Source organism: Copadichromis virginalis, linkage group LG15 (genome assembly GCF_057382275.1).
Source record: "Copadichromis virginalis isolate Kocher_CV1m ecotype Utaka linkage group LG15, C_Virginalis_male_GT1.1, whole genome shotgun sequence".
NCBI classification, from domain to species: domain Eukaryota; kingdom Metazoa; phylum Chordata; class Actinopteri; order Cichliformes; family Cichlidae; genus Copadichromis; species Copadichromis virginalis.
Genome location: NC_140632.1, coordinates 21,492,967 through 21,505,782, shown reverse-complemented (window position 1 = coordinate 21,505,782; position 12,816 = coordinate 21,492,967). Strand labels below are relative to the sequence as shown.

Below are 12,816 nucleotides of genomic sequence, written 5' to 3'. Positions count from 1 at the left end.
TGTGCCTTCTGAATAAACAATGGGAATCAAGGACTGCAGTGTTTTATGTACAGCAGACTAGTGTGTTCCCCCTGATCTGTGAGTGTTTGCATATGGTGCAGGTATGTGTCATTTTGTCAACAGAGTTACATTTTGACAAAGGAATGTTAGGTTTTGACAGCAGAGTTTAGGTTTTGGGAGTAGAGTTCCAATTTGGCACAGATGTGAATGGTATATTTCCCAGTGTTGTGTCATGTGTACTTGTGTGTACAGTTTTGGCACAGCGAGCGGGGTTTTGCAAAATGTGTTCAAGCAGTGGGCAAAAACTGTAATATAAGTAAAATCACATCAAACATTTACTTAAATATTTCAAGTGTGAAAGTAGAATATTGTTTCTCATGTTTACATCAGATGAGAAACATGAAAAACTTTTGTGCTTTTACTTTTTCATTTATTCAGGTGACACAAAAACAACAAAGAATCCAGCCAGAAAAACTGAAATAAGCACAAAATCAGAAACAACCCCAACAATGAAGAGTCCTTCAAAAGCAGGACTGAAGATTAAGCTGGTTGCATAAATATCTGTTTATTTTAAATTTATTTGAGCTTTTGAAATGATATGCAAATGAAAACTCACTTTAACTTTGTATATAAATACTTTTAAATACAAATCATATCACAGAAATTTGCACATTTATTAATAAAATGCTGTTACATTTTTAAAAGAAAGGAATTTACACGGAACAGAAAACTGCAACCAAATAATTTTAATAATCACATTTTTTGTGTTTGACAGATTTTTTGTTTCTTTGAGGTTCATTGTTGTCTCTGTGGGATTAGCAGCGCTTTTAATAACTGCTGCAACAGTCAATATAAGGACAAGACATAAAGGTACATTTAAGATTGAATGATTTTGAATTTTAAAACAAAACTGAAATTGACTTTCTTCTCTCATTTTAGGGAACAAAACTCAGATGGATGAAACCACAGTAAGTACAAATCTCAATAATCCTAAGGTTGTTATTCTGATCTTGTTATTTGATATTGTCATTGACCCATAACTGTGGATGATGATGTAGAAGTGTCTTTGGATAATGGGATTAAATAAACATGAACCAGCTGTCCCTCTCTGAGGGAGTGTTAACAAAAACAAAACTGCCTTCACAGAGACAGTTTTCATCCAGATATAACTGGACTGTGTCTGTTTTCCAGGGACTGAGTTTAAACCCTGCAGAGACTCAGTCTGCTCCTCAAACCAGCTGGGACTCGGTGTGATCACACACTTCACCCAGAGTTTAGACTACTTGTCAAAGTGTGCTCTGTAAATACAAATGTGTGTGACTCACTGTGAGAGCAGACGAGAGATAAGAAAGTTGGACAATGCAAAAATGTGTTTTAGTGCAACTGCAATTTTGTATTTACAGCTCACTTGTTTCAAAATTCCATTTTTTGAATAAATTGTTTGGATGATTGATGTTTGTTTTTTTTAAATAGCCTCATATTTAAATTTGTTTATTGATCTGAAACTTTCACATGTGAAAAACATACAAAAAAAGGAAATAAGGAAGAAGCCAAAGACTTTTTCACTCCACTGTAAATCAAGTAGTTGTAATCTTGAAGGAAGATTTCATGAATGCTGTTTCAGGGTGAAGAGAGTGTCCGTCATTATCACGAGTTTGAAGCTGGAAATCAAATGGATTATGTTGAAAGTTGTCAGTTTGTCGGCCCCGAAGGAAAAGACTATTTGTGGAGTAAGATGGATAAAGATGGAAATGTGCTAAACAGTGAAAAGAGTGTGTTGGGAAGATGGAACGAGTACTCTGAGGACCTGATGAATGTAAAAAATGAGAGAAAGAGGAGGATGAATGGTCAGTTAAAAGTGTCCAATGTTGGGGAAGTCCTGACGTGAAGGGAGCTTAGGAGCAGTTACAGCAAAGGCAGCATTAATCTGTTTATCAAACATTAGATTAGAGTAAAAAAAAACACTCCTAGGTTCCTTGCAAAGGTTTTTATTATTATTATTATGAATTCCTAAAGGGCCAAAGTCACAGCGGTCACAGGGACCAAACACAATCACCTCTGTTTTCTGTTCATTTAGGTTAAGGAAGTTAAAAGCCATCCATGCCATCCTCAACATCCTCCAAACAATCTAGCAAACCCTTCAGACGACTCACAGATTCACGTTTCAGTGGCAGGTAAATCTGTGAGTTGTCTGCATAGCAATGGAATGAGATCCCATGTTTTTCAAAAAATTGAACCCATGGGGAGCATATAAATAGAAAAGAGAACTGGACCAAGATTGGACTCCTTGAGGACCCCACAAGAAAGTGAGGCTTCTGAGGACGATGTTTCCCCCAATCTAACAGAAAAACTTTGGTTGGACAGGTAAGATTTAAACCACTCCAAAGCAGTCCCTTTGATTCTGACACAGTGCTCAAGCCGAGCGATAAGAATCCCATCAAATGCAGCACTGAGGTCTAACAGTATTAAAATGGCAAAATCTCCCAAGTCAGAAAAGTTAAAAGGTCATTAAAAACTTTTACAAGAGCAGTTTCAGTGTTGTGGTGCGTTTTTAAAACCAGACTGAAATACTTCACTAATGCCATTTTTATCTAGAAAGGTCTGGAGCTGAAGAAGGACAACTTTCTTTAGGAATGTCTGGACTGACAACCAAACATATCAAGCTTCTGTGTTTGAGCCAGAGACTGCACTTGTGGGTGAACAATACAAACATTTTATATTTCTTATATCAGTAATGTAACTTGCAACAAAACGTTCTGGGAAGCTTAAACTTAGTTTCAGAATAATTAAATCTGAAACTTTGTTTTATTGAAAAGGTTAATAAAGTTTGAAATTGTATCAAAAATAAAACAAATTATTAAATAACACCGGCTACAATATTGGTAACATATGTGTGTTGTTCAACAGAACTTTTTCCCAGGCTTTTGTTTATATGCTCAGTCGAAAACCACTTTAACATAATTTTCAGCATAATTACTATTTTTTGTGACTATTCAGTACTTGAGTATAATTTATTGAATTATTTAGTAATAAATATGAAGTAAAAAGTTTTGATCACAAATGGGATTTTTCCAAAACTAAGCTTGCTTAATAGTTCTGAACTGTTACTGTAAAGTTTATAATAAAGTCATAATAACCTGATATTTAGAATCTCAATATATCATTTCCTTTATGCTTATATGTTGTCAAACAATGGCAGTAAGAAACATAGTGCTAAAATAGCTCTATATAGCATTATCTAATCTTGAGAAGAGGTCAAAGGTCAGTTATGGGGTCTTGCTATATGCTATGAGACAAACATAGCACAGTTGTAAGTATCATAGTTTCTAGGCTCTAAGGCTTTGTCAGTTTACAGTTTTTGCCCGTTGCCTGAACACATTTTGCAAAACTTTGCTCATTGTGCCAAAACCCTAAACACAAGTAAACATGACACAACACTGGGAAATATACCATTCACATCTGCACCAAATTGAAACTCTACTCTCAAAACCTAAACTCTGCTATCAAAACCTAACATTCCTTTGTCAAAATGTAACTCTGTTGACAAAATGACACATACTTGCATCATATGCAAACACTTACAGAGCAGGAGGAACACACTAGTCTACTTTATATAAAGCACTGCAGTCTTTGATTTCCATTGTTCATTCAGAAGGCATATTTTCAGGAGACACATTTGCAAACAACCAAAAAAGCAAATAGACCTACTCAATATTGTACATTGCAGTACCATGAATTCAGATAAAGCAAAAAAAACCAAAACAAAAAAACCCCCATAATACAGTAATAGAAAAAACACTATACTGTAAACAAAAAATCATGACAATTGTGCATACGTGGGCTCATGGATCCCGCCGTCTGTTGGGGTCTGGCCACAGGACCTCATCAACATCGCAAGCAATGTCTTCTCCCGCTGGGCACCGGGGAAAATATCCTCTTCCATGTCAAAACCATCCATGGATTGCTGTCACCTGAATGTCGCCGCAGGCCTGTTCCATTGCCTGCAGAAGAGGCATGCAGGCATGTAGTTGGCGGTCATATACACGCCATCTCCAAGCCGAAAAAAATTCCTCTATAGGGTTTAAAAATGGTGAGTAAGGGGGCAAGCATACCACTTCAAGTTGACTTTGGTTGGAGAACCAGGCCTGGACCAGAGCAGCCCGATGGAAACTGACATTATCCCATATCACCACAAACCTGGGCTGATCTGGTCTGTTCTGTACAACTATATCATGGAGAGCATCTAGAAATGTGAGTATGTGTTGGCTATTGTATGGACCTAGTATTGCATGATGGTGCAGAAGCCCTCGAAGGCATATGGCGGCACATAATGTGATGTTTCCCCCGCGCTGCCCTGGGACGTGCACAATTGCCCTTTGGCCAATTACATTACGACCCCGTCGTCTTGTTTTGCTCAGGTCAAATCCAGCTTCATCAATGAAAATGTATTCATGAGGCTGTGCAGCTCCATCCATGGCCAAGATTCTCTGAAAAAAAGGGGAACATATCACTGTACTACAGTGCTACACATACAGCACCCTCACCCCATCACACAGGTACCTGTGTAGCTCTCAGAATGGATCCATGTGGTACTGATATGGTACATATTCAGCTGCTACTGGACTTCACCAATACTCTATTGTAAATGTAAGGGACAGTTACACGTACCCGTACATATTCAGCTCGAAGTCCTTTGACCCTGTCACTGTTCCTCTCGAATGGGACTCTGTAGAGCTGCTTCATGGTGATGCTGTGTTTACCCAAGATGCGTCTGATGGTGGTGATGCTCACATGGTCTATGTTGCTGAACACTCGCCTGTCTGCAAGTATTTTCCGTCGTAGCTGGTGGAGACGGATGGCATTGTCTGCCCTCACTAGGTCCACAACAGCAAGTTCCTGCCGTTGTGTGAACAGGCGTTGGCGTCCTCCCCCAGAAGGTCTTCGAGTCATTCTAGAGAAATACAACCACATATTGTCATCGGTTTGCTTATTTTTCTTACAGTACTTCACTGTATATACTGTATCATCCACTGTACAACACTGTACTTCAATATAAGTAATCATGGTATGTTTCACAGAAACTACCACTTTGGCTGCAAAAGGAGCATTAGCACCCTGCAATACCCTGTACACTTGATATGGTAACTGTAGAACAGTACTATGAAAACCATCTGAGTAGAGTAGAAGGCAGTGAGATGAAGACAGACCTGTTTTCTAGTCGGAATTTTCTTATTACAGATGCCACTGTGAAACGGCTTAGATGTGGGTGGACTCTCTGCCCAGCTTCCCTCATAGTCAGGCCGTGGTTGATGACATGGTCCACCAAAGTTGCTCTTATATCATCAGAAATATGGGTCCGTGCATGGCCTCTTTGACCTCCTCCTCCTCTTCCTCTTGCTCTCCCTCCATCCATGCTTGCAAAGTTCTTGAATTGGCTAAACTGAGGGCTTTTTGTGGCTGGCTAATTGGTGTTCAGTTTTGCAAGTAAGTGCCTTCAGGTGTATATTTGAGTGGTTGCAATTACCCGATGTGTTTTGTATTTTGGATACATGTGTTTTCCAAATGGCACCCTGAAATTTCATTTTTGAACGAAGTGTCTTATGTATGAAATAGAGTGTAGTATGCAGGACCATGTGTGTTGCATAAAGGAGTAAGTGTGTTGCATAATTGCAACCAGAGTGCAAAGCAGCACTTTTGTTTAAGGTATGGGTACATGTGTTTGGGGTATGGTAACAAAAGCTTCAAGTTGTGTTACTTTAGTCTAAGCATGGGTTTATAGTGTTCAAGCAACGAGCAAAAACTGTAATAGTGAGCTTTACAAGATTGATTTTCGTGCTAAAAGCTGGCACAGAACTAAGTTCGCTTATGACCACTAGAGCTGGAAACAACCTCAAGCAATCCTAAGGCTAATCAGCACGGCTAGCATTGTTAAATGTTGTCATTGCTAACATATAGCTGTTTAACAGCATAGTGAGTAGCGAGAACGCTAAGTTATTGTTAGCTTTTAAAAGAAAAATGTTGGCAACCGTAACCATGGCCTGCGGAGGGTATATAAATGCTGCACAAGGTTCCATTCGTCCCTTTACACTTGCTATTGGACTTGTTTTGACCTGCTCCAACCTCAGCCTGTGGAAAGTTAAGTTTTCGGAAAATATTTACTGAAAGCGGATTTGACTTGCTCGCCACAACAAGTACTTCATCTTTGGATTGTTTGTACTTGTTTTTCATACAGCAAAGCCTGAAGATGGCTCGTCGTGGACTCGACAGCCCCCTGGACTTCGCTGCAGGTACTTTTAACATTTCTTCAGTTATTTTAAGAGCTACTAAATGACTGTAATAATTTAATAAGTTCCAGTGTGAATATCAAGTTTTAATGTTATCAAAATATGCTTATTCCAAGATTTTTCCCCGTAAATTGTTTGTATGCTTTAAATTTTCCGGGAGAGGTGTAGAAATTATTAACGACTGGTGTATGAATTTGAAAAAAAAGGTGTTACTTTGATTTGAAGGCTTCAAATTTGACACTTTTTTAATGATTTGGTTAAAAATAGCTTAACGGACTAAAATTTGTAAAATGCCCCAAAATCAGTCTCTGTGGTAACAGCATCTTCAGCATGTCATGACGTCAGAACACACAGGTGTAAACACACCAGATCCCGGTCCCTTCCTAACATCCTGTTCTTCTTGGATCAAAGGCTTTATTGAAATAAACTATAACTTTTCCCCTGCTACAAAACATGATAATAAAAAATAACAAAAATAAATGAATATAAAAAAGAATATGAAAACAGTAATCATAGTACAGTAGTAATAATGGTATCCTTATGTTATGCCACTACTATATCTTATTATATAGCAGTTAATGATGTGAACTTAGTTGACTTAGCTGTTTTTTGCTTGCATGAACAAGTAGAAGTGTCATTCAGTCTGACATAAATGTAGCCTAAAATGCTTTTCTCTCATCGTCTGCTCAAACTAACAGATGTAGCTCTGTTCCTTTAGCACTTGATGTTTATTACATTCTTAATGTTATTTTAAACTTGTTTCCTCACAGGTCGTCTCGACTACGTGGTTGAGCGTCCTGCAGAAGAAGGCCTTCCAGAGGTCATCAGGATCCTGGATGACTCTGATACCGAGCGTGTCAGTGAAGGTGAGTATGGTGAGTATATCCCTCTCCCATCCTCACCCTCTTCTCCTGAAGCACAGGATCCTGATGACAGTGAAGAGGAAGGTGAGTACCCTCCCTACATACCTGAGGACGTCGAAGAGGTGAGTGAAGACACTGACAATTCCTCTGACTGGAACAACTCAGAAGAGTGGGCCGATTGGCCTAGTGATGACTCGGGGTATGACACCATGGATGAGAGAGCTGATTCCCCTCTCATCCAGGAGCTCCCTCCAGAGCCGTTTTGGCACGATTGGCAACATCCTATTGCTCCAGGTGCTGCCCCGTTCGCCATGCCGCCTTTCGGCCAGGCCAACGCCCCACTCTTCCCGGTTGGTGATCCTTTAGCTTCTCCTGCTTCCTCTGCTCCTCCCTCAGCTGCTTCCTCTCCTGCTCCCTTAGCTGCTTCCTCCCCTGCTCCCTCAGCTCCTTCCTCTCCTGCTCCTTCTTCCGCTACTCTCTCAGCTTCTCCTTCAACCTCAGCTCTCACCTCCTCAGCAAAGAGAAGCGGAGACGACACCTGCACTGATGAGGTAAGTGCAAAGAGGTGCAAGGTAAGTGATGACAAGTTTTATGGCCCTTCAACATCCTCGGGTTCTGTTGGTGTCAGACGCTTCTGGGAAAGGCCTTTTAACCTTTCACTTGATGACAGCGACTCTGACTAGATTATGTTAGAACTTGTTTTTAAGCTTTAAATGTTTAAGTTGGCCTTTGCAGTGTTTGTAAATGACTAACATTTTTTTCTCAAGCTCTAGCTCACCATGCAGGACAAAGGTAAGTCCGTACTTAATGTCAACACAAATAAGTAGAAAAGGTTTAAAATGATGTCGTGAACTGACTGTAGTCTCTTGTTTTTACATAAGGTATAGCCTGTGGCTCAGGGATCAGAGGTAAGGTAAAAACACATAACAGAAGAAAAGTAAAGTGAACAACTCTGTGATCTGTGAATTCATGCTTTTCTCTTTGTCTTTTTGTCTTCAGGTGCTTTACACTTGTCCTCTCCCAGCATTCAGCACTTCAGACACTCAACGCCCAGGACGGAGCTAACACAGAGAGATACTCCACCCAGAAGACAGCCTTACCCCAACCCGATGAGAAGGATGGATGACCAAATGACAAACTGGAGAGTGGTGCTGTGTTCCAGCTATGTAAGTTATCACCTCACATTGGCTACAAACTGTCTTGAAGACTAAATCCTTCCAATAGCTGGTGTAAATCATCGTCCTACAGTACTGTAGGTTTAAGTTTAGTTATAGTTATTGTGTGTATATGTTGAGTTTAAAATTGCATTTTAACAACATGCTGCAGCTACCAACAATGGAAATGCTGTTTTGTGTTAAAATGACGTCTTTCTCGTGTTATTGCTTTGCAGGGCAGCTGAGAGTGGACAGAGCTGCACAGAGGACCAAAGATCCACTCTCAGCACTTCATACCTGACTGGCCACAGCACCACCCCTCTTCACCCAGGGTGAGGAGGGCCCTGACCCCACCTGCACAGAGGGAGTTGTGAACATGCACTTCTGTGTCGGTGGGTTTAGGAGCCTCCTCACACTCACACGGATGAAGACTGTCACTGGAAGATGTCTCCATTGCATCAGCAGGACGTAAGCATTTGTATAATATTACAGTTTGTGATGTTTTATACATGTTTTTATTGCTTCACTTCAAACTAGGAGATATAAAATAAACCAGTTTTCATAATATTTTCTGTGTATTTAGTTGTTTTCTTAATAAGTTATTTGGAACATCATTGCAACCTGTCAGCTTTTTATTGGGGATTTATAAAGTTGCTGGTGGCTCAAGTGTGTACAGTGGGGTGTTGTTTTTGTCACATGGTAAAAGTGACCTCATAGGGAGCAAAAAGAACAACTGAACAATTTGGGGATTCACAGACTTTGGTAATCATTAAAAGATGAAGAAAAATAGTTTTATGTGATCAGTTTTAAGTAGTGAGCAGCAATTTAATCAAATGCTGGGATGAAATGGGACAAAAGGGTCATGTGACAGCCACATTAGTTCCCTTCCCTCGTTTAACAATGTGTAAGCAGACTGCTTTAACCTGCAATTTACTGCATGTTATTAGGCTGCATGGTACAACCACAGTCTGCTAACCACCTGTGGTGAGCGAAGGTTTTGAGGCATTGTTCGAACTACTGATGAAGCTTTATCAATGCTTGTTAAGTTTCCCAACCACATTTCATCCCGATGGTCCAAGGCTTACATCTTTATGCTCACAAACGTACGGTGGCTGGGAAGTGCAAAGCGCAACAAATTAAAAAACGGCCACAAATTAAAAATCCACAACAAATTAAAAAACGGCAACAAATTAAAAATCCACAACAAATAAAAAAACGGCAACAAATTAAAAATCCACAACAAATTAAAAAACCGCAACAAATTAAAAAACGGCAACAAATTAAAAAACCACAACAAATTAAAAAAACGCAACAAATTAAAAATCCACAACAAATTAAAAAACCGCAACAAATTAAAAAACCGCAACAAATTAAAAATCCACAACAAATTAAAAAACCACAACAAATTAAAAATCCACAACAAATTAAAAATCCACAACAAATTAAAAAACCGCAACAAATTAAAAAACCACAACAAATTAAAAATCCACAACAAATTAAAAAACCGCAACAAATTAAAAATCCACAACAAATTAAAAAACCGCAACAAATTAAAAAACCGCAACAAATTAAAAATCCACAACAAATTAAAAATCCACAACAAATTAAAAAACCGCAACAAATTAAAAAACCGCAACAAATTAAAAAACCACAACAAATTAAAAATCCACAACAAATTAAAAAACCGCAACAAATTAAAAATCCACAACAAATTAAAAAACCGCAACAAATTAAAAAACCGCAACAAATTAAAAATCCACAACAAATTAAAAATCCACAACAAATTAAAAAACCGCAACAAATTAAAAAACCGCAACAAATTAAAAATCCACAACAAATTAAAAAACCGCAACAAATTAAAAATCCACAACAAATTAAAAAACCACAACAAATTAAAAATCCACAACAAATTAAAAAACCGCAACAAATTAAAAATCCACAACAAATTAAAAAACCGCAACAAATTAAAAAACCGCAACAAATTAAAAATCCACAACAAATTAAAAATCCACAACAAATTAAAAAACCGCAACAAATTAAAAAACCGCAACAAATTAAAAATCCACAACAAATTAAAAAACCGCAACAAATTAAAAATCCACAACAAATTAAAAAACCGCAACAAATTAAAAATCCACAACAAATTAAAAAACCGCAACAAATTAAAAATCCTTGACGGAAAGGGATTGTCTGAAATACCGGAAGTGGAGAGTGATGTCACGAGAGGGGGCGTGGCCAGGATTTTTGGTTGAGGCGCCATGTTTCTGGGCCGAACAAAGCGCTAGCGAAAGAGGAGCGAAAGTACACGGATAACACCAGCTATGGTTCGTACTTGCTGTGCAGTCGGTTGTAAAGTTAGATCGCACGACCGGCAAGGGAATAAGGTTGAAAATGGTTTATCTTTTCATTCTTTCCCCACCTGGAAGCAACATGAGGCAGCTCATGTATCGGATGTTACCAAAAGAAGGCGTCTAGTCTGGATAGCAGCTGTGAGACCAGCTGATATCCAGTTCTCTTTCTTCTCCAAATATCTGTTGGTGTGCTCCAGACATTTTCATTCCGGTAAGTTATAGATATGTTCATATCACTCTTTATCGGTCTTTTAAGTCTGACATCACTAGCCATGTCTTGGCTCAAACTCCCAAGAGCACCTGCAGGTCCATAAATCACACGATCACTGTGGCATCACTGAGTGTTGAAAAACTATCTAAAGTCTTTCATCTGTAATAAAATGATCAGCGTTCTGCTCTACCATGTGTAACAATTGAGTTTATCATCCAGGCATCCATGAAAACGAAATTAGCAGGAAGTTAGCTCGCTAGATTCCATCTAAATACAATATAGCATGTCCTAACTGAGGGATTTTGGAAACAAAGTCAAACGTACAGCTCTGCTATCACTTCCAACATAAATGAAGACAGAAAACTAAACAGCAGTGACGTTTGTAGGGTACTGAAGTTTGGCTAGCTGGTGTAAAACGATGTGCTACGTGACCGTTAGCGACACAGCTATGTTAGCATAATATAAACACTAACTTTTTCCACTTGATAAAAGTTATCGTGAGGATTCTCGGTGGTCAGGAACAAATGCTGGTGGCAGGATGCTGTAAACGGACCAAACTTCAGCCAGGAGAACAACTGAGATAATCCATCCACAAGGATGAATAGGATTAGTCATTCATATACTGCTGCATGGGCTGGGCTGTAGCTACATCGTAAGGTTTTAAAAACTGAGCTTTCAAATGATTAGTGGTGATAGAAGCAGTGGGAGGCCAACAGTGATCACTTACTGTTTTTAGGAGTTTTTTGAGATTAAATAGAAGACAATACAAAACATTAAACATGTTAACAACACAAAACCCATATTAAACGCAGACTACTTCAGGCCTGGAAGCAGGATTTGTCACACCATCACTTAAAGACCAGATAGCCTATTAGTTTTCTTTTCGATGCACTCTGAGGTCATAGCAAATTAGAAAAAAAAAACATCCTAATGAGTGATTTTGCAGAACTACGTGCTATTTATAGACTTGCTAATTATTTGGCATTATTGCAGCAGACCAGCCAATGAAATGGATGAAACATCGTGACTGGGTTCCAGCGCTACACAAGGGACCTGCTTCAAACATACCACCATGCCAATCAGATTACTTCTTCCATGTGAGGGTGAAGAGGTGACCCTTCTGGATAAGATGGTGAAGGTTTGCTGCCGTTTTGATGAACAGTGTGGTAGTAAAACCAGGGGAAAATGAAACTTGCTCCTGTTAAATATTCTTAAGTCTTGTGCTGTATAAATAGCAGTAACTTTTCAGAAGATAAATTGAAGTAATTGATAGTAAATGAAGTAGTGTTAGTAGTGGGTGATATCGTGTAAATGCTGTCATGATTTTGTGTAAACATTTTGTCTTTTATAAACTATAAATGACATGGATTCTACATTGTAACTGATGTGATGTTCTATAATAAAAAAGAGGCAAAAATTAGTTTGTTTCTTTATTGAACTTTTGAACAGTGGTACTCAGTCAGTACATATTCAGTAAATGCAAATTATTTACATGGCAGTGCACTTCAGGCATAAATCTAGACCCTTATATAAAACATTATGGGTCATTCCCACAACCCACAGCTTTACTGTGCTCCAGCAAAGTATCCAATAGCAGTGACAACTCCTCCACAGTAGCAGGTGGGATTTTTCTTTTTTGAGGACGGCTCCTTATACCTTTCAATACGGATGGTCTGTTTATGTTTTGATCCAGAGCCGTTTTTGGGCAGCTGAAGAGGAGAAGTCTATCTTATGGCCAACCTCTGGCTGTATCTTGGTCATATTACCCAGCAAAACCCAGTATGCAGGTTCATCTGTAACAGCCCTTGTGCCACAGATCCGCATTGTTGCTTCTACTTTAAAAAGAAGAACAGCGACATGGCTGCAGGTCTCCACGACTCCGGCCATACAGGTGCAGTGGGCGGCTTCAACCTTCCCTGTGATGCTCACAATGACCCATGGCTGCAATGCTGG

General features: G+C 39.0%; 1 protein-coding gene, 1 long non-coding RNA gene and 1 pseudogene across 2 annotated transcripts; 2 read left to right on the top strand and 1 right to left on the bottom strand.

Annotated features, from left to right (window-relative positions):
• Nucleotides 1-3,340: 3,340 nt before the first annotated feature.
• On the bottom strand, nt 3,341-5,472 carry LOC146692353 (uncharacterized; annotated as a pseudogene).
• Nucleotides 5,473-5,817: 345 nt separating this feature from the next.
• Nucleotides 5,818-7,835, top strand: LOC146692352 (uncharacterized). Its single transcript, XM_085432451.1, has 2 exons — nt 5,818-6,287; nt 7,055-7,835. Exons 1-2 carry the CDS (start codon nt 6,245-6,247, stop codon nt 7,828-7,830), a joined length of 819 nt encoding a protein of 272 aa, XP_085288577.1. The 5' UTR covers nt 5,818-6,244; the 3' UTR covers nt 7,831-7,835.
• A 2,499-nt stretch (nt 7,836-10,334) lies between these two features.
• On the top strand, nt 10,335-12,283 carry LOC146692351 (uncharacterized). Its single transcript, XR_014915178.1, has 2 exons — nt 10,335-10,863; nt 11,857-12,283. It is a non-coding gene; the product is annotated as an uncharacterized LOC146692351 (long non-coding RNA).
• The last annotated feature ends 533 nt before the right edge of the window (nt 12,284-12,816 follow it).

Excerpts from the sequence above, each read along its gene's own strand:
- LOC146692352 (XM_085432451.1), top strand. The coding sequence starts at position 6,245 with ATGGCTCGTCGTGGACTCGACAGCCCCCTGGACTTCGCTGCAG. Across the intron at positions 6,288-7,054 it reads CCCCCTGGACTTCGCTGCAG|GTCGTCTCGACTACGTGGTT; the intron begins GTACTTTTAACA and ends GTTTCCTCACAG.